Below are 22,645 nucleotides of genomic sequence, written 5' to 3' on the forward strand. Positions count from 1 at the left end.
TGGAGCAGTCTGATAAGTCCACATGGTTAGTGAGCTAGCATCCCCAGTCCAGCAACTCCACCTTTTATGTATTGCAGTCCATTCTCCATCCCCTTTGTTAGCAAACATTTGCTCATTCTTCAAGATTTGATATCAAGTTAAAACATCACCTGCCCTATGGAACCTTCTCAATTCCCTGCACCATCTTCCTTAATAGCATGCTCCATAACAGCTTATAAGCCCTTTCTTGTAGTGTAATTACTTAGACTTCCCACTAGACAGGGAATTTCTTGGAGAAGCATCCGTGTCCAGCATCCCAAGCAGAGCAGTGTATGTGACAGGCTGTTAATGCATTTTTGTAGAGTGAATGACTCTGGAAGAGATACAAGAGCAACCATTGTAATCAATCACGTTTTTCTTTTGAAATAAGATTCAGTATTTCACTTTTTTTTTAATTAATTAATTTATTTATTTTTGGCTGCATTGGGTCTTCGTTGCTGCACGTGGGCTTTCTCTAGTTGCGGCGAGCAGGGCTACTCTTTGTTGCAGTGCGTGAGCTTCTCATTGTGGTGGCTTCTCTTGTTGCAGAGCACGACTTGGGCACTCAGGCTTCAGTAGCTGTGGCACGTGGGCTCAGTAGTTGTGGCTCGTGGGCTCTAGAGCACAGGCTCAGTAGTTGTGGCGCACGGGCTTAGTTGCTCCGCAGCATGTGGGATCTTCCCGGGCCAGGAATCAAACCCGTGTCCTCTGCATTGGCAGGTGGATTCTTTACCACTGCGCCACCAGGGAAGTCCCCAGTATTTCACTTTTATTGAAAAAAATCTTGTGGATTTTTACCAGATTCTCTCCTTCCCAAAATGTTTCCGGGATGCCATAAAGCTATTCCTATTTTATATTAAGCGATGTTGTGTCTAGAAATGGCTGTGTCTATGTGATATTTTTTAGTGTAAACATGTTATGTGTCACTTCTAGGCAGAAGAGGAATTTCAGAAAGCACAGAAAGTGTTTGAAGAGTTTAACGTTGACTTACAAGAAGAGTTACCATCATTATGGTCAAGGTAAAGATGTTTCTGTACAGGTTATAGAAGTTCACGAACAGAGAATATTCGTTATCTTGTCTTATTCCGTGTGATGCTTCCGCACTGTGCAATAGAAGTGTTCAGTAATCTGTAATTTCCAATATGGTAGCTACTTGCCACGCGTGGCTAGCTGTTGAGCACTTGGAATATGGCTAATGTGACCGGGGAACTGAATTTTAAATTAAAATGATTTCTCTTTAACTCTTTTAAATTTAAATCACCTGATGTAGCTAGCAGCTGCTCCATTGGATGGCACAGTCTTAGACCTTGGTATATTTCTCAGGTGGAGACCCAAATCTCAGAAGAAGCTTTAGGAGAACTGTCCTTAACCTTGAAATTTACAAGGATACTCTTTTAGCTTTTGGAAGAACTTCCTTTATTCCAATAGCTCATCTAGTCTTCGGTCTTTGATACGAAGCCTCTACTTTCAGCCCTTACCTGTTAACCCGAACTTCATTCCTATTTTAGATGTTAACCATTCTTCTCATTTATAGGTATTCTGCATTTCTCATGCCATTAAGTGCAGTTTTCCCCACTCAGTGGTTGAACAAGAAGCTGTTGGGTGAAGTGGGGCCTTATATCTCTCAATTCCCATCAGCACCCCCATGCTACCACCCTGAATAAACAGAATTGTGCTTGTCATTGCAACACTGCTTTAAGTCAAATCCTAAATCTTGGCGAGGATATGGAGGAAAGGGAACCCTCGTACACTGTTGGTGAGACTGTAAATTGGTGTGGCCACTATGGAAAACAGTATGGAGGTTCCTCAGAAAACTAAAAATAGAATTACCATATGATCCAGCAATCCTACTCCTGGGCATATATCTGAAAAAGATGAAAACTCTAATTGGAAAAGATATATGCACCCCTCTATTCATAACAGCACTATTCACAATAGCCAAAACATGGAAGCAACCTAAATGTCCATTGACAGATGAATGAATAAAGAAGATATGGTACGTATATACAATGGAATACTACTCAACCATAAAAAAGAACAAAATAATGCCGTTTGTGGCAACATGGATGCAACTCGACATGATCATAAGTGAGGTTAAGTCAGAAAGAGAAAGACAAATCCCATATGATATCACTTATATGTGGAATCTAAAATATGGCACAAATGAACCTATCTATGACACAGAAACAGACTTATAGGCAGAGTATTATTCTTCCATTGTAGGGGGCTCTGCGGGAAACAGTGACCAGCTCCCGGGGGGACAGGCTTCCCTCAGGGCAGTGCTGAGGTGCGAGCGTCCTGGCTGGCAAGCTGGGACTGCGCTAAGCTGAGCTTTTAATCCTTCCCACCATTTCCGAGAACAAAGAAACATCTTAATAAAGAAATTAAGTTGGCCTTGACAGCTGACCAGGAGGGACCTGAGAAGGCCTCAGACAAGTCCTTTGGGGAAATGGTAATGTCTCAGAGTCTCTTGTTTATGAAGAACTTGTGAAATGAAACCTCCCAAGCAGATGATATCAGAATTCAGAGCCTGGTACTCTTTGTGGGTGTATATCTTACTGCTGGTGATGCTAGTTTTTTAGAAGCCAAGGTTATAGTCAGAATGTGCCCTTCCAGTGGAATGAGTGCCACATTTGTTCATTCATTGGTTTGTTCATTTGCTTATTCATTCATTCATTTATTCATGGACTTTTTTTTGTGTGTGTGTGTTCCCGGGCCTCTCACTGCTGTGGTCTCTCCCGTTGCGGAGCACAGGCTCCGGACGCGCAGGCTCAGTGACCATGGCTTACGGGGCCCAGCCGCTCCGCGGCATGTGGGATCTTCCCAGACCGGGGCACGAACCCGTGTCCCCTGCATCGGCAGGCAGACTCTCAACCGCTGCGCCACTAGGGAAGCCCTATTCATGGACTATTTACTGCATGCCTGTTCTGTCCTGTTCTGCTATATTAGGTGCTGGGCCTATACTCACGAACTAGACCAAGGCAGTCCCTACTTTGAAAGAATCTCTGATTTCATAAATTGGAGAGAATCACTATATGATAAGTTGCATTAAAAATATTGAACTTTTTTCTCAATTGAATACATCTAGTTGATTTAATTTCTGAGTTCTAAAAGGAAACAATAAACGTATTAGAAAATTGTGGATGTTTGTTTAGTCATTCTAAATAAGGTATTTCTCTCTAGTGCCAGTTATTTCTCCAAATAATCATTGCTATAAAAAAGATATGCTGTGTATCAGGAAACAGAATTTAAAGATAGAAGAAAGGGGATTCTTGTTTTTGCTCAATGTATTCAAAGTTCAATATGTTTAATAGAAAATCCCTTATAAATAAATAACAATAAAACAACACCAAGAAATAAGCAAACTAGGAATAGATGACTCACAAAAGGAGAAATTCAAATGGGCGATAAATAAATGAACAAAAAAATGTTAACTCACCTTTCATTAAAGGAACATACATAATTAAATAGTTGGTGAGATGCTAACTCTTTCTCATCATATTTACAAAGGTTTTGTGTGAAGTCACATTCAAAGTTGGGGGAACAGAAAGGGGAGCAGGTCAGCAGTGCCCATCGAAGCTTCTGTTTTCTGTGCCTTTCACCCAGCATTTACAGTCAAGAAGCTTATTCAAAGGAACTAGTAAAGCTGGACCCAGAGTTCAAGTCATAGGTCTTCATTAGGGTTTTGTTTATTATAGTGAAAAATCGATGCAAAGAAAACGATACCCACCATCAACTTCAACTTCATCCCACTCCCCCGTCTCTATTTAAATCTGACCCTTCTTCAGGGCAGCCTCTTTGTCGTCTCAAGCAGATGTTTGCAGCTGGCACAGGGCTCATCACTCTCCTCTCCTCTTGGTTCCTTCAGCTGTTTCTGGCGTATCTGCTAATTTTTGCTATTTAACCACGTATGGCCTTTTGTGGTACCTTTAACACTCGCACTCTGTTCTGAAATCTGCTTCTTTCTCTCACCAGTATGAATGGAGCATATGTTCATCAGTCAGCCCTCACGTGCCCCTCCAACTGGACTGTTAGTGTCTGGTGCCACCTCAGCCTACCACCAGGTGTGCAGCCAGAGTTAGATAGTCTCTTTGTCTAGTAATTGAATGAGGAACTACTGTCTGCATGATTGGGGTCCTAGGCTGCCAGTTCAAGTGCCCCAGGAAGACTCCTTTGCAAACCATGCAAGAGCTGGGTCCCTCTGCACGATGTTGTCAGGACACGTGCAGTCTCTCCTCTCCCATCCAGCCTCTGCCTTAGTTAGCTTCCTCAAATACAGGTCCAAGTCCTCTCCTTCCCCCAGGTGCAACAGGGCCATGGGTTGTAAGTAACTGTTGCCTGCAAATAAATGCGTGCTTCCTGGTCTGGAAGGTCCTCTGTCTCCCCAGGCTGTCACCTCCCAGGCTTCTGATCTGACCCTCTGCGTACTAACTATTTCCCAAACACACTGTGCCAGGATTTTCTTTATTAATGTATGTGTGTGTATACAGACATATACATGATTATGTATATTACAGTTGACTCTTGAACAACACAGGGTTGCTGACCCCCATACGGTCTAAAATCCGAGTACTGCTAGCTCTGCCTCAAAAACAAAAGAACTGATAAATGACTCGTCCAAGGGCAGGAAACTGAAACAGTTCAGCTAGAATCAGAACTCAAACCCTAGTTCTTTTGACTCCACATATTATGATCTCTTATTGAACACAAGCTTTTCCCTACAGTTAGTTCATTTAAAGATCTGTCAAATGAAAATACAGGTACTATCTTTATTGAAAAACATCCATGTGTAAGTGGATCTGCACAGTTCAAACCTGTGTTGTTCAAGGGTCAACCGTACTTTAAATCAATGAAAAGAAAAAGGTGAATTCAGGACCACATGATCACTGTAGATAAAGAATATTAAGATTGAGCGAAACATTCATGTGTCTTTCTCTGTCTGGCTTATTTCACTTAGCATAATACCCTCAAGGTCTATACGTCTTGCCACAAATGGCAGGATTTCCTTCCTTCTCATGGCTGAATAATGTTTCATTGTGTCTATATATCACATCTTCTTTAACCACTCATCAGTTGATGGACACTCGGATTGTTTCTGTATCTTGGCTATTGTGAATAACGCTGCAATGAACATGGAAGTGTGATACCTCTTTGAGATTCTGTCTCCATTCCCTCATGTATATATATCCAGAAGTGGAATTGCTGGATCGTATGATAGTTCTATTTTTAATTTTTTGAGGAATCTCCATACTGTTTCCCATAGCAGCTGCACCAATTTACATTCCCACCAACAGTGCACAAGGGCTCCGTTTTCTCCACATCCTTGCCAACATTTGTTTTCTCTTGTCATTCTGATGATACCCATTCTGATAGGTGTGAGGTTATACTGCATGGTATCGCTTATATGTGGTATCTTTTTTTAAAAAAAGGCAAACTCATAGCAACAGTGTAGAAAAGTGCTTGCCAGGTGCTGGTGGTGGGGGAAGTAGGGAGAGGTTGGTAAAAGGTACAAACTTTCAGCTCTAATGAATAAGGACTGAAGACCTAATGTAAAATATGGTGACTGTAGTTGATAACACTGTGTTATATAATTGAAATTTGCTAATAGAACTTAAAATGTTCTACAAGAAAAAGATAAATATGTGAGGTGCTGGGTGTGTTCATTAACTAGTTGGGGGAATCCTTTCACAGTGTATATATCAAGTCACCATCATGTCGCTTTAAATATGGTACAATTTTATTTGTCGATTAGACCTTAATGAAGCTGGAAAAAAGGATGAAGAAAACCCAAATAAACTAATCTTATAAAGAAAAAAAAAGATTAAGTGAAACATGGTAGGAATCCAAGGTACAGGTTAAGCCATAGGAGAAGTAAGTCTTATTGGTAGAATGGATTGTAGCACTCAACTACTGTTTCATTTCCGAACCTCTAAATTGAACTTCCAGCTTTTATTTTATTAAAATTCCAAGCCATGTAATTCATGAGAAAGCATGGAAATAATATTCACGCTTCAGCAGAATTTCTTGGCAAACATGCCATGCTTTTCTATTGCGTTTTCCTCCTTTTGCAACCAAATACTGGTTCTCTACTTGTTAACTGCATGGCCTGGGACAGTAAAACTCTTGTGCCTCAGTTTTTTTGGATATAAAATGAGAATCACTGCCTAGGGGGTTGTTATGAGGGTTAAGTGAGGGAATATAAGAAAGTGCTTAGATGACTCTCCCTTTTATTGGCTTTAATGATGATGCAACATTCATCCACTTCTACTGTTTGGAATTTGACTCACCACAAGGCACAGCTAAGCCGCTAGAAGCCCCCTTTTCTCTACCCTTTCAACTCTTTGTTTAACTAAAAGGGGTGCCTACTGTGTATGGGCACATTCTTATTCCCCAGTAAGTATTCTTATTATAAACTCCCTGAATATATGTTTACTCCATATATTAGACCTATTTAGTATTTCTGGTCCTTTCTTGCTCTTGATTGGCATTTGGAATCTAATTAACCAATCAGGATTCTGGGATGATTTTTGAGAATGTCACTGAAAAAAGAACATGAATTAAATCAAAGTAGTGATTTACTCAGATGGAGTCAGAAGGACTGAATTAAATATAGAGTCCAAAGAGCCCTCATTTAGAGCAGAGGAGCTTATACTGGGGATACTGGGCTGAATCCACTGGGCTGACTGGTGTGCTTACTATTAGGGACCTAAACATGAAGACTGAGGGGACCTTGCTCATTTCACAGAAGCCCCCCCACCATGACTTTACTTCACAAATGTGTTTGAGGTATTGCGAATGAATAGCTTGTGTTTTTAATTTGTTCAATGAAAGTACACTCTCACTTCCGCTGAAAAATTGTAATTAATTTGTAGGTTTTTTTATTTCTCTCTATCAAACAAATTTCAGAATCCAAATATATGATACCAAAACTAGACCATTTACATTTTGTAAAAATTAATAAACTTCTCTATCTGAAAACTTTTACAAGATACAAATCTAAACTACAAATGCTTAGGGCAGTGGTTCCAAAAGTGTTATCTCTGAGCCAGCAGCATCATTATTACCTAGAGCTTGTTAGAAATTCATATTCTTAGTCCCCACCTCAGACCTGCTGAATCAGAAACAAACCTCCAAGTGACCCTGGTGCACATTGAAGTGTGAGAACCATTTGTTGGGGTTATTACCGACACTCTAGGAAAGGTTGTGCTGTATACCAAAAGAAGCTATTTTTTTTCATTAACAAATCAGGAAAGGTTGGGCCTACTCTGGGTTAGGCATTTTTATTTAATCCAACGTTATTCAAAATTTCGTAAAGAAAATCTGTCTTTAATATATGTCATTGCCATTGAAAATACAGTTTTGCTGACCGGTCTTTCCCATCTCTTCTTTCCTCTTTGTATCTCTACATGGTAGACGAGTTGGATTTTATGTCAATACTTTCAAAAATGTCTCTAGCCTAGAGGCCAAGTTTCATAAGGAAATTGCGGTGGTGAGTAATGAAGATTGTTTTTCCTTATGGAATGTAAAGTAAATGAATGTTTGTTCTGGAAGCAGATGAAATGGCACAGCATTATGCAAAGAATTCACTCTCTTTCGTGTTTCTTTTAATAGTGTGTCATGACCCTCAATAATATTTCTACATTTTTTTTGTAGTGACCACATGGTTCTGTATAGCTGGTAAAGATTTTAGTTTGTGCTTTCATGAATCCCTGCCTGCTTGTTACAGTCTTACAGTCTTTTTTTTTTCTTTCAGTCAGTTTTTAAAGTTGGATTTCCAAGTCTTTAGGCTCAGGAGAAATTGGTTTCCAGATATTCACATAGTCAGCAGCTCTGTCATCGACTAATATTTTCTTAGTTCAGCAGGGAGGTTGTATGACTTTATCTCTAATGGAATCAATGTAAACAATAAGTTTTCCTGCTCTGGTTTGCATATATATTTGTTTATTTGTGTTTGTGGCCTGACAGTTTTGACATGAATTTTAAGTTGAACCCTGTTCAGAGGTTAACTTATCCTGGGACCATCCGTACTATCATAAGATTCTTAGTTTTTCAATAAACAATTCCTTTCTGGGGTCAGTAGCCTGAATTTGCAGCAGAATGACTTACAGCAGTGGCCTCTGTCCCCTTAGCTTTGCCACAAACTATATGAAGTGATGACGAAATTGGGTGACCAGCACGCTGACAAGGCCTTCACCATTCAAGGAGCTCCCAGGTAGGCCATGTTCATCAGAGCCAAGTTCATGTGTGTACACCTTGAAAGCAAGGATTGTTGCAAATTCTGCAGTCTGTATCAGCCTATGGTCTTTTACTCATCCTCCAACGATCTAAAACCAAGGAGCCCTTCCATCTGGAGGCTGATGCCAGCCTTAGTTCTGTGCTTTTATGTTGACTTTTAGCCTTCAGATGTATCTCTATGGACTTTTGTCATTGTCACAATAGAGTTGATATCTACCTCTCTCTGCTTTCCAGCAGTGGTGCCAGCTTTTTACATATAATTTCTTTTTTTTAAATAAATTTATTTATTTTTATTTATTTATTTTTGGCTGTGTTGGGTCTTCGTTGCTGTGCACCGGCTTTTCTCTAGTTGCGGCGAGCGGGGAGCTACTCTTCGTTGCAGTGTGCGGGCTTCTCATTGCGGTGCCTTCTCTTGTTGTGGAGCACGGGCTCTAGGCGCGCGGGCTTCAGTAGTTGTGGCACGTGGGCTCAGTAGTTGTGGCTCCCGGGCTCTAGAGCTCAGGGTCAGTAGTTGTGGCGCACGGGCTTAGTTGCTCCGCAGCATGTGGGATCTTCCCGGAGCAGGGCTTGAACCCGTGTCCCCTGCATTGACAGGCGGATTCTTAACCACTGCGCCACCAGGGACGTCCCTTACATATAATTTCTAGTTGTGCACTTGTTACTTTAGTTGGAGAAGAAGGGAATTCCCCAAACTCACAACAGTTAGTCCTGATACTTATTATTGGTGCTTATACCTTTAATGAATCCATTTTGGGAAAGGAGAAAGGAAGTAGGTGAGACCTCTTCTTACCTCCAAACTTGACCTTGCAAGCACTGCGTTGTTTTGTTGAACGTTGGTTTGGTTTTATTTTGAGTACGCCAGTCAGTTATACCAAAGCCTCAGTGATCCGTAAGTAAATGGTCTACACTGCCAGGGTTTGGATTCACAGCAGCCTTCTCCTGTGATTTGGGAATCCCTTTTATCCATCCTTCTCAGACATTATGTACTCAAGTAGTGTAGGCTAGTGAGGCTTGGGTTGGAAGTCAGAAGACTCGGCTTTCAAGTTTCTGACTCTGCAGTTAATTTGCTGTGCCTTCCTTGAGTAGGTTCAATAACCTCTCTGGTTTAAGAGCTCTTTTTTAATCAACAGAAATAAAAATGTGCTATTGAACTAAACAGCTTCTAAGGTAATATGCAGTCCTGACATTCTGTACTTACGATCTTAACATCAGTCGATGTATATATGATACACACGCATTTATAAAAGCACACATACTCTTAACACAGGCACCGCCACTTCCATATATCCACCTCCGTATATCAGTGTTTGGAACTCCCCGGAAATAGGTAATTTTCTTAGTTGATGCCCCTTGGTTTAGCTGTACTTGTAGTCCCTACTCTGGCTGCTATTCTAAGTGAGCATTAAGTATATTTTCTTTGTCTAAGAGAAAGAATGTTGCCTAAAAGAATACAGGAAAGGGATAGAGCTGCTGTTTCCAATACAATTATTTCAATATGAGGTTAGAAACCAAGAAAGAATTGTAATAAGAGTATCACAGTGACATTTGGGTGATTTAGAGATGCAGTGCATGGGAAAAGGTTGTTCCCTTACACAGAGAGGAAAGGGACAAAGGCATCTGGAAGTTGCAATGTTGCTGAATCAGATACAATGAAGAAAAAGCGGGGCCACGACCACTTGACAAATGTTCTTCATTTTTTTCCATGTTCCTCCGCAGAACAAGGTGGTGAGTGAGCTCAGCGGGGTCTCCATTTGGCATAGCTTTGGGGGCTGTGCTTCCCAGCAGAGGCCATGATTGCTGGCACGGCCCCAATCATGCATGCGTCCACGTCTTGTCCACGGGACCCATTCCCTCAGCCCCTTGAATACGTAGACCCTGCTGCTGTGTACGTGCTCATTTATTTGGGGGTGCAGACCTTGTTCCCTCAATCTGTAGCGTTTAGAAATTCTTAGAGAGTAGGATGGATCCCGAGTCGTGTCTTAGCTGTTGCATTTGGGCTGACGACAGGCATCTGGCCTGGTGCCAGGAATGTAGTGGGCTCTCAGGAAACAGTACAGACTCTCATCTATCACATAATATGTTTGCAGTTTCAGGCTGTCTGAGCTGAGTCACTGTGCCATAAGGTGTAGAAGGAGAAATAATGAATTAATTTCTAAATGTCATCAGAAAGCACTCCTACAAAATCTTAATGAGCGCTATCCTTTTTTTAATACCCCATGAATCATTTGGGGGGTAGGTTTTGCTATAGATTATGCCATAGCAAGATTCTCTTAAAAATCAAAAGTAAAATTAGTTCAATTAATTCAGCTTATGTTTGGAAGATCCTTGCAGAGTCTGTCTGGCCCAGTGGAAAGAAGAGGGGTTCGCATTACCAAGGCCAGAATTCAGATCCACTAATTGCCCAGTGACTTTAGGGATCTTTATCCTCTCCGTGCCCTACTTTACTTACCTGTAAAGTGGGGACAGTCGTGCCTGGGTCTTGTGATGATTAGAGATAATATATGAACGGGATCTGGCGCACAGTGGACAATACATAGTACCAGTTACCGCATCACCGTCGCTAATAAGCAGAATTAACAGGAAGAGGGAGTAGATAACCAGCAGTACCTGGAGTGCCTCAGTTTTTCTGTGGGAAGGAGGGCCCCTGAGAAATAAGTACTGTTCCTTAGAAGGAGCCCTGCTTACTCTCTGTGTTCATCCAGCGACTCGGGTCCTCTCCGTATTGCAAAGACGCCATCGCCGCCCGAGGAACCTTCACCCATCCCGAGCCCGACAGCTAGTCCAAATCACACGCTGGCACCTGCGTCTCCTGCACCAGCCCGGCCTCGGTCACCCTCGCAGGTAGGAAGAGATCACGTGTATAATATTAGGGGGACTGGGAAAACTGGTGCTCAGTTGACCACACCTGAGGTAATTCTATGGGGCGGGGACATTGAAAAGAGTTTCCAGTCAGGCAGGTTTTGAGGTGGGAGCCTTGGGCATTGTGACCGTCACCAAGGAATCAGCTTCCTTCCCTTACTTGGATTTTTATGTTTCCTCACATACCCTCTGCTTGAGTGTGTTGACACGTCTTTCCACAATCTCAGCTTCCTCAGGCTCGCATGCTCTCCTTTTCTCAGAGTCCTGTCCTTTAAGATTCTGTTGAATCCTACCTTTTCCAGGAAGCCTCCCTCCTGTTAGTGCTTTAGGTAACATCTGGAGCAAGAAAGGCCACGACGTGTATGTCATTTCACGTTTTTTGCGTCACCCGCGGTATATTGCGCGTGCGCTCAACAAAAATGATGGAACAAGTGTTTGAAAGAAGCAGAAAGGGCCAAGCAAAGATAAATACAGGGAAAAGTGGCCACCCTTATCTTCCCTGCTTTTGGCAAAAATGAAATTCCTATGGGGAAACTCGAAGTCTCCAATCCAGTTCAAGCTTTCTTGTGTATGGTTGAAACTAAGGAACGTTGTACGAAGATACGAATCATGGATAGATCTCTAAAACGCTTATTTTCCAAAATACTGGAGTGCCGAGTGAGATGTATCCTGCTTATGGTGGTCTCACTAACTCCAGTGAAAAGCTTGCTGGATGTTAGTTCTAGAATGCTAATGCACTGTTGAAGTGAGAAATCATTTTCAGTTGACTTCAGAGAAGGTACTGCCTTAGTTTAACTTGAGGGGCACAGGTACACGTGGCACCGCAGCCCCGTGTATAGCACTTGGGTTGAGATGGATGGAGCCTCATAGCCTGACTTTTTCTCATTGGGCCACTGGTTGTCAGAGCTCTGAGGGCCACCCAAGAAGGCGTTCTTTGCCCGAATCAGGTGGGCTTATTTCTCTAAGCGGACCTACATTTCAATCAACAATCAGTCTGTTCCCCTAGCTCTGTTTACGTGACATTTCTGCGTGTCTCCCGTGCCATCTTTGCCTGAATTAACCCCTGTTGGTTTGTGTGATGCTTCTTAGACAAGGAAAGGGCCTCCTGTCCCACCTCTCCCTAAAGTCACCCCAACAAAGGAGCTACAGCAGGAGAACATCATCAGTTTCTTCGAGGACAACTTTGTTCCGGAAATCAGTGTGACGACGCCTTCTCAGGTGAGTGCCTGATACAGAGCTGGGATGTTCACTAAAGCACCACAGCAGCAGAGGGACCCTCAGAGCTCATCTCTAAAGAAGGTGGCAGATGTTCAAGCCAACAATGTAATTTCAGTTGTCATTCGGGTTTGCTTTATCAATACTTGGTGTGTCTAAAGGGTTCCCAAATGGGAGATGTGCGGTATTTGAAAAGACTCATTTTTCCCACTGTTAAGAGTTGTACATCCTTCCTATAGAAAGTTGGGAAAAATACTAAGTGTAAAGTGAAGAATGTTAATAATCCCTTAAATCATAACACTAACATAACCGCGGATGCATTTTGGTTTATTCTTTTAGTTATTTTTTCTTTTAGTTTTTTTGTTTTATCAGTTTTGCAGCACAGAATTCGGATTGTATTGTTAGGTATTCCTGAATTTTCTGCGTCATCTTACTGAGCATTTTTTCATGTCATAATACTGTCTTTTCCAAAAGTTTGACCGGGGTATTCTATCAGATGGATGTAACCAACCGCCGATGGTGGTCCCAGGTTACTTCCACTTTTTCTGTTACATCACCAGCACCTTGGTGATATCAATATATATTAATACACGTTTGTGCCTTTTATCATTTCTTCCATATTGCTCCCTAGCAGAGAATAGGAAAATGAAATTCAAAGAGGTGAATGTTAAGTCTTTTGACCTTTAGCAGGAGTAAATGTATTCATTTCCATGACTTGGCACCAGCGTTCCCCCTGCTTTTCAAGATACCTGATTGTGTGTGTGTTCCACCTACAGCTACTCTCAGTGTTATACCTACACCTGTCCCAGTTTGGTTGTCCCATTGCCTCAAGGACTTAGTTGCTCCTAATGCCCTCAAAGCCATCTCTTTGTTGAGGGTGAATGTCCCCAGAGAAGTCATGCCAATATCATTTCCTCCTGGTGTTCTCAGGGTCAGAAATAATTTTAACATTTCGCAAGGGGTGCAAACACAGCATTGTAATTACTGAGTACATCCATAACAACACTACATATTGTATCCCAATTACAGTTGCATCCTGTCGCTAATAATGGAAATAATGTGCTAAAAACAGGGAGTTCAGAAAATGAAAACTCAGAAGCAGTGCAGTGGCACATCATAATTTCTCATCTCTTTCGAGGGCATTTATGGATCAGCACGATGCTTTTAGCTGTTGTTTTCCTTCTCCTGTTGTTTGTATGAGGTGCTGAATTTGGTAAGCTAATTAGAACTTGAAATGTGATTTAGTAGCTCCTTCGAGGAGGGGGAATTGCACTTTTATCAGTGCGTGGACCAGTTATATCTGTGGATACACAGATGCCACCAGGGATAGCGGTCTTAGAGCCAAATGATCTTACCCAGCGTCCGCCATGGCCCTGGCACCAAACTGGAGCAGTTTTCACTTCCAAGTTGTGCTGTCTCTTTGTATTTCTAACAGCTCATTCTGTTTTTAGCTACATCACTTTAAAAGCAACAGTGTTTTAGGGTGATAATACCCTTACTCAAGTTGCTTTCACCTGGACCCCGCGAGAGCATCCTCTCAATTCCATCATCAATAGAGAATGTGGCCACCTAGAAGCCGTGTATATTTAGCTGAGGACATGTAGCAGCTGAGGCCACTGAAGTAGAGAAAACGTGACACGTAGACTGGTTCTGAAATAAAGATGGGGTTTAAAAGAGTTCTTTCTTCAAAAATGTTTTTTTTATTTGCAGTTTGCTGGCTCGTATAAGGGTCCTTTACAGTGGGGGAAAAAGAAAGAATCAAAGCACTTCTAAAAATTACAGATGCCAGAAGAGGTGCCTAAGTCCTCCTAAGAGTGTTAACGTGTGCTGGTGTTGTTGACTGAGAGTGATGGGCAAAGCCAAGAGTTAGGGAGAGGAGAGGGAGAGGAAGCACCTTTCAAAGCAGAAACGTCTCCAGCTGTGGCTGTAGCAGTGTGGCTACTGCAGTAACACAGATAGCTGATGGAGCCCCCTTGCCCCAGCATCGATAGTCTGTATGCATGACTCCAAGGCTGTTGGAAAGGGAAGGAAAAGCATCTCCCATTTTGCAATATATATTAATACACGTTTGCGCCTTTTATCATTTCTTTTTTTTAGAACTTTGCAACACGTTTTTATTTTTGCTTTATATCTATTACAGTGTCTGAAACCTAAAGAAATACAATTTCTCTTCCAATTTGGATGTGTGTGTAAATATCATTTGTCTGGACTCAGCACACTCAATGCCATGGTTTCCTGGCCAGTATCTGCTCTGAAATCATCAAGCTCTGTCTGTCTACCACTTATAACTTACCGGCTGGGTCACGTCCATCAGTGTGCCAGGTGACTCTGAAAGAAGTAACCCCCAGAGACATTACGGGGGCGCATTTGGGGGGGGCTCAACTTCATATAGATTGTTTTCCTTTACTCTGGGAAGGAGGCAGAAAGGATTTTCTGTCATTTTCTTCTGGATATAAGTGGCAACATGGTGCTAGCAGGTGGACCCCAGTATATAACTTGAAGCATTTCCATCGATTCAATGGCTGTGAGTCTCATGTCGCAATAAGAGCAGGGGTGAATCAAGGATTTATAGTTCAGTCTGCTTTCTCCCTTATTGAGTGGTATAATCTAGCTTTATTTAATTTCACTTATTTTTTCTTTATTGACGTATAGTTGATTTACAATGTTGTGTTAGCTTCTGGCGTACAGCAAAGTGATTCATATATATATATTTATATATAAATTTTATTTTACTGTTTTCAAAATGTTTAATGGGTCATTTTACATTTAACAAATAGATTTATGCCCCCAGTTTGCTATTTTTATCATTTGCATAACGGGGAAGAAAAGCGTTTGTATTAATCCCACCTGGAAGCTCAAGATGTGATGAATGAAATATTCCTCATCTCTGATGGATTTGTATGTTTCATACACCAGGCTTCGTCACAGCGATAATTCTCCCTTGAGAACGTCCTGGGATTGGAAACAGAAATCCATCAGGTCTACAGAGCCCTCTAATGGCCCAGACCTTAAATGTAGCCTGTGTATTTGGGAAATAGATATTTCCCAGAATCTTCTCTGGAAATATCCTTATCTGCTCATAGGGAGATGCCTGCTTATCAAGACCACAGGGCTGACTTTGCTTCTCTGGTTCTGTGTTTACAAATATGGACCCGATAAGGGACAAATCCATCCCTCCATGTTTTTAACTCCCAGGAACTTAAATAGGAACAAATCCTGTGTGTGTGTGTGTGTGTGTGTGTGCGTGCGTGCGTGCACGCACCGCATTATTCTTTCAAAACAGCATTTTCCATCTAGTCCCGTGAGATGCTGTGAAAAGCGCATCTTTGATCATAGAAGGGTGGGGGCTGCATCTCCTTTTGCATTTTTCATAGTCCCTTTCAGCATGTATGGGGCTCTGAGGACTTCTGCAACAAAATCTCTGTGTACTCTCTTTAAATAAGAGCTTCTCAAATAATCTCCCATTCCCCTCAAAATACTCTATTCTTAGGAAATGGATTTTTGGTAAACATTTTTAAAAAGTATTACATCCCTGGAAACCAAATATATGGGAAATAAATAAGATTTTTACCAGAGATCAAGACCAAAAAAAAAAATCATGTGTATAAATACACATAGATATATGTGTACATGCAAGGTTGTCTCCTTTTTTCTTCAGAAAATGTCCTGGAGTGTTTTCTATGCTGACTTGGTTACTTAACTTTAATTCAGATATTTACCGTCCCCTCCCACCAGGCCTTTCCTTAGGGATTGTGGTCCTGGGCAAATACTTTTTTTGGCGCAGGGGCTGTCCATATAAGCAGTCTGAGTCACTTGATGTGAACGTGCCAGCAGCATCCTGGTGGCCAGTCTCACGGGACCCCATAAGTGAAATGCCAGCCAGTGGGACAGGTCTGCTTGTCAGCCAGCCTCTTCGCAGCAGGCCTGGCCACCAAGTTCCAGGGCACCCTGGTGATTTATGAACCCCAGACTCCTGGGGTATGAGATGGACCCTCCCTGTGGAGTTAGGGTGGGAGAATGCTCCAAAGTGGAAAGATGGGGGCCGGGCCCATGCAGCTCCTGGTCCAGGGGTGTCCTGCTTGGATGGCACTGCTAGTGGTAGCTGGTTCCCACAACCAGAGGGTGATCTAAAAAATTCCAAGAAAGGTGCTCAAAAGCGTGGGGACCCCTTGAGAGGCAGGGCTAGGGGCAGGGACCCTTCTTGCCTATCTTCCTGTCAAATAGCAGTGAGGAAGAAAAGATGGCTTGTTTTTGGATTTTTTTTCATAGCAGATACCCCAACTATTTGGTCTAAATCTTTTCCCGACAATGACGTCACATATTTTCTCTCTTTGATACAGCTTTCTTGTTTACGAATCCAAAGGGATTATCTTCTGAACAGCCCAGCTTGTTTCTCGAAGCCCTCCTGTCACCCTGATGTGCGGGAAGGCAAGACATCAGCACAGCCTTTAAATCGTGTGACTGTCGGGATCACATCAGCACTATTTACTTTGCTACTCGTAGATCTCCGTTCTCCAGCCTAAAGCTGCATCTTACGTTTTAAGTTCGTGAAATCAACCTCTTTTTCCTAGCCAATCAAACTGAAATAGATTTTTCAACTTGCAAAACACGTTCACGAGACAGCCCTTTTTCATCTCCTCAATCCTGATGGGGGCCAGACTGCGATTATTTACATGCCCGTCACTGGCTTCCTGGGTGTCTGTAACCTGCTTTTAAATACCGCCCTGGCTTTTCTTTTCAATGTAGCATATTTCTGGACCAGCTGCTTCTACTTTCAGTTGATATTTTTTTCAAAGTAAACATGTTAACATTCTTTGAAGACAGAAAGAATTAATAAGATGAAAATTGGAAAGAGGAAAAAATAGTGCTTTTCAAGCCCAGAGTCAGTCAGTATGGGTTGAAATTTATTTCTTTACATATGGATATACAATAGTTGAAAAGTCTAGCATTATTCTCCTTAATTGCCTTTGTACCTTTGTGGAAAATTAATTGTCCATATGTGTATAGTTCTATATCTGGACTGGTTTTCCATTGATCTTTTTGCTTAGGTTTATGCCAGTACCACACTATCTTGATGACTGTCCCTTTATACTGTCTTGAAACTAGATAGGGTTAGTCCTTCAACTTTGTTATTCTTTTTCAGAGTTGTTTCCGCTAGTCTAGGTTCTTTGAGTTTCCATATGAATTTTAGAATCAATTTGTAAGTTTCTACAAACTTTTGGGACATTGTATTAGATTTCTAGGGCTGTTGTAATAAAGCACCACAAATAGCGTGGCTTAAAGTAACAGGCGTTTATTCTCTCACAGTTCTGCGGTTAGAAGTCCAAGATCAAGGTGTCAGCAGGGCCGTGTTCCCTCTGAAAGGCTCTGGGGGAGGATTGTTTCTTGCACCTCTAATTTCTGTTGGTTGCTGGCAATCCTTGGTGTTCACTGGTGTGTAGACCCATCATTCCACTCTCTGCCTCTGTCATCACACTGCATTTTCCCTGTGTGTCTGTGTGCTCTGTATCTTCACTGGCATTGTCTTTGTGTCTTTATATCCAGAATTCCCTTTTCTTATAAGGACACCAGCTATTGCATTAAGGCCCATCCTAATCCAGTACGATCTCGTGTTATTTTTATTACATCTGCAAAGAACCTATTGCCAAATAAGGTCACATTCAAAGGTTTCTGATGGACGTGAATTTTACAGGGGACTGGGTGGGCACAGTATTCAACCCAATACAGATGATTGGAATTGCATTGATTCTGTAGATCAATTTGGGGAGCATTAACATCTTAATAATATTGAGTTGTCTGACCCATAAACACAGTATATCTCTCCCTTTATTAAGATCTTTAACTTTGCTTTGCTTTGTTTTGTAGTATTCAGTATACAAGCATTTCACATCTTTTGTTGGGTGGTTTACCCCTAAGTATTTCATATTTTTAGTGTGACTGTAAATCATATTTTAAAAATTTCAGTTTCTGGGTTTTTATACTGTTATATGTAAATATAACTGATTTTTGTATATTGATGCTGTATCCTGCAGCCTTGTTAAACTCAATATTAGTTCCTTAGCTTTTTTGCAGATTTCATTGGATTTTCTATATAGGTCATTGTATCTTCTGTGAATAAAGATAGTAGTATTTCTTCCTTTCTAAATTGGATGCCCTTTATTTCTTTTTCCTGCCTTATTTCACTGTCTAGTACTGCTAGTATAATGTCAAAAAGAAGTGGTGAAGAAGTTGTCCTTGCCTTGATCTTAGGGGAAAAGCGTCCAGTCTTTTGTTATTAAGCATGATGATGGCTGTAGGTTTTTGTAGATACCCTTTATCAGGTTGAGGAAGTTGACTTTTTTACCTACCTTGTTCAGAGTTTTGGACAGGACTGGAGGTGGATTTTTTCAAATACTTTCTCTACACTATTAAGATGATCATATGAGTTTTCTTTTTTAATTTGTTAATATGATGAATTATATTCATTGGTTTTCACGTGGTAAATCAATCATGCATTCCTCAGGTAAATTCCATTTGGTCATGATGCATTATACTTGTATACATATTTTTATTCAATTTGCCAAAACTTTTTCTAGAGTTTTTCTGTCTATATTCATGAGGTTTATTAGTCCGCAGGGTGTTTTTTTTAAAACAACATCTTTGTCTGATTTTAGTACCAGGGTAATGCTTGCCTCATAGAATGACTTGGGAAGTACTCCCTCATCTTCAATTTTCTAGGAAAGATTATATGGGACTGGTATTTTTTCTTCCGTAAATATGTGGTTGAATTCACCAGAGAAGCCATCTGGGCCTGAAGGGTTGTTATTACTATTATTATTATTATTAATGGACAAATGTCTTAAACTACAAATGTAATTCCTTTAATCGATATAGAGCAATTCAAGTCATTTCTTCTTGAGTAAGCCTTGGGAGTTTGTGTTTCTTAAGAAATTTGTCTGTTTCTTCTAAGTTGTCAAATGTATTGGAATAAAGTGGTTCATAATATTTCCTTAATATTCTTCCTAATGTCTGTGGCTCTGCCCCCACTCTCATTTCTTTTTCTTTTTTAAAAATTTATTTATTTATTTTTGGCTGCCTTGGGTCTTGGTTGCTGCGTGTGGGCTTTCTCTAGTTGTGGTGAGCGGGGGCTACTCTGCTCTAGGCACACAGGCTTCAGTGATTGTGGCTCGCAGGCTCTAGAGTGTAGGCTCAGTAGTTGTGGCACACAGGCTTAGTTGCTCCACGGCATGTGGGATCTTCCTGGACCAGGGCTCCAGCCCATGTCCTGTGCATTGGCAGGCAGATTCTTAACCACTATGCCACCAGGGAAGCCCCGTCATTTCTGATATCGATAATTTGTGCACTTTCTCTATCTTCTTTTTACCCTTGATCAGTCTGGCTAGAGAATTTTATTAGTCTTCTCAAAGATTAAAACTATCTTTTTGACTTTGTTGATATTCATATTTTCTCTCTCTTTCTTGTCTTCTGTTTCATTAATTTCCATTTTGATCTGTATAATTTTCCCCATTTTTATTTAGGGTTTTATTTGCTGTGTGTATTTTTTTCACCCAAGTAGAGGCTGAGGTTTACTAATTTGAGACCTTTCTTCTTTTCTTAAATAGGGGTTTAGTGCTATAAATTTTCCCCCAAGTACTGCTTTAGTAGCATCTCACAAATTTTGTTGTGCTGTTTTTATTTTTGTTCAGTTCAAAGTATTTTCTAATTTCCACTATGATTTCTTCAACTCATCAGGTTATTAATAAAGTGTTAATTTTGTCCAAATATTGGAGGATTTTCCAGAGAGAATTATGTTACTGATTTCTAACTTAATTCCAATGAACTCAGAGAACATACTTTATATGACTTGAACATTTTTAAGTATATTGAGACCTGTTTTATGCCTCTGGAATATTGTCTACCATGTTCCATGTTTCATGTGTACACAGAAAGAAAATGTACTCTGTTATTGTGTGGAACGCTAAGTGTGAATTAGGTCATATTGGGTCATAGTGTTACCTATGTCTTCTGTAACCTTGTTTATTTTCTCTCTACTTGTTCTACTATTAAAAATTAACTATTGAAATTTCTTCTACAAAATTATGCATTTTTCTCTTTCATTTTGCTGCTCTCTTGGTTCTTGCTTCCTGTATTTTGAAGCTCTATAACTGAATGTACAAATGTTTGGGAATTGACTCCTTTTTATATCGGGAAATTACCTTCTTTATCCCTGATAATACTTTTTGATATGAAATATACTTTGTTTGATGTTAATATAACTATTCTAGCTTTCTTTTTGTTAAGTTGGCATCCTATATCTTTTTCCATCCTTTTACTTTTAACTGTTTGTGTCTCTATATTTAAAGTTAGTTTCTTGTAGGCAGTATCTAGTTGAGTCTTGCTCTTTTTAAATTCAACCTGACAATCTCTGCCTTTCATTATATTATATAGACCATTTTCATTCAAGGTGATTATCATATGGTGAAGTCTAAATCTAGCACCTTGATTTTTTTTCTATTATCCCATCTGTTTTAACCCTTCCACCTCATTTTTCTTTGGGATTAATCCATCATTTTTATTATTCTCCTTTATTTCTTTTGTTTATTAGCTTTAACTTATTATTTTGTTACTTTAGTGGTTGCTTTAGGGCTTAAGTAACTTATCACAGTCTACCTCCAAACAGTAGTATACCATTTCAGGTATAGTGTAAAAACCTCACAATAGTATACTTACATTTCTTCCCTTCTGGTTTTTGTGCTATTTTGTCATGGAGTTTACTTTTTAATGTGAAGTAACTTCACATTACCTTATTATTTTTTTAAGCAATCAATTAGCTTTTAAGGAGGTTTAATAATGACTAAAGTCATATGTTCTTACCTATGTAGTTACCATTTCTGATGCTTTTCACTCCTTTTTGTGGATCCATCTTTCCATGTGATAGCATTTCTTCTGCCTGAAAACTGTTCTTTCACATTAGTTCTAGGGCAGATCTGATGGTGATAAATTCTCTCTGTTTTTGTATGTCTGAAAAAACTCTCCATCTCATTTTTGTGTTTTAAAAATCGTTTCAAGAGGCACAGAATTCTAGGTTGGCAGTTTCTTCCTCTCGGTACGTCAAAGATATTGATTCTCTGTCTTTTTGCTTGCATTATTTCTGGTGGTAAATCTGCTGTTATTCTTATGTCATTCCTTGTAAGTGACATGTCTTTTTTTGCCTGGCCACTTTTAAGAATTTCTTTTTAATGCTAGTGTCGAGAAATTAGTTACGATGGGCCCAGGTGTGCTCCAGGTGTCTCCCATCCTCTTTGGCCAGTGGCTGCACAAAGCTTGTACTCTTCATGGTGAATGGCAGGAATCCAAAGAAAACAAGTCAACCATGCAAGCACATTTCAAGCCTTTGCTTGCATTATGTTCACTGACATCCCTTGGCCAAAGCATGACGCATGGTCACCCCCAAGTCAAGGCATAAGGAAGTGAACTCCATCTGTCATGAGGCCAGGGCAGGGCTAGGCATAAGGATTATGCTCAATTGTACACTATATTGGAGGGAGTCCGGTACCTTAATTGTAAACTTAAGATGTCCTTAGCAGAAGACACTTCATGAAATACAGCATAGAAGGTTATTATAATTGGTAGTTATTTCCCATTGGATATTTCTCCTCAGTGTGGTTTCACATCTAGTCTCCTTTCTTATGTACACATCCCAGGTCATCTCTTCTAGACTTTGGATGGTAAAACAGTAGTTGGGATCAAGCTCCCAAAAAGCTCAAGAATGTTGGGACCGCATCACATCTACTCCAGTGGTGATGCAGGTGTGAGGAATGAGAAAAGATTCGTTTTCTTTTGTTACGTTAAGGGAAATTACATGTCACTATGTTTAGACATGGAATGACAGCATTGTGAGTACTTCCGTGCCCTTTTATAAAGGAATACTGCATAAACAGGCAACCCTTTTTTGCTCTTTTTGTAGCTCTATTAAATTACTCTTTGATTATGAGTGCCTTAAGGGATAACTGTCAAGTTTAAGGGAGAAAAACCAAATAGAGATTGAGCCTGAAGAAGCCAGTTACACATTTTGAAGGCAGGCAGACTGGTATGATGGATATTTGATGACAGTAATTTTACACAGACATCATTATTAAGAGTAGTAACAATATGGCTTCCATTTCCATTTTGAATGTCTCTAATATATTATATTCAGTGCATTTCTTGTCTTTATTACTCATGGTAGTCTTACTAGGTATTATTATTCTCATTTTATGCGTGAAGAAATGGGGGCTCCAAGAAGCTGAATTAACTGCCCAGTGAGAGACAGCAAGCAAGTGGCAAAATTGGGGTGCAA

At 40.5% G+C, this 22,645-nt stretch overlaps 1 protein-coding gene across 1 annotated transcript in view; it reads left to right on the top strand.

Annotated features, from left to right (window-relative positions):
- Window positions 1-22,645, top strand: part of AMPH (amphiphysin) — a 185,123-nt gene that overhangs the window by 116,294 nt on the left and 46,184 nt on the right. Inside the window, exons 7-11 of the mRNA XM_060019841.1 lie at window positions 952-1,037; window positions 7,432-7,507; window positions 8,148-8,230; window positions 10,956-11,094; window positions 12,202-12,330. Coding sequence (XP_059875824.1) covers window positions 952-1,037; window positions 7,432-7,507; window positions 8,148-8,230; window positions 10,956-11,094; window positions 12,202-12,330 — 513 coding nt within the window. The remainder of the gene's footprint in view (window positions 1-951; window positions 1,038-7,431; window positions 7,508-8,147; window positions 8,231-10,955; window positions 11,095-12,201; window positions 12,331-22,645) is intronic.

Source organism: Delphinus delphis, chromosome 9, assembly GCF_949987515.2.
Source record: "Delphinus delphis chromosome 9, mDelDel1.2, whole genome shotgun sequence".
Classification (NCBI taxonomy): domain Eukaryota; kingdom Metazoa; phylum Chordata; class Mammalia; order Artiodactyla; family Delphinidae; genus Delphinus; species Delphinus delphis.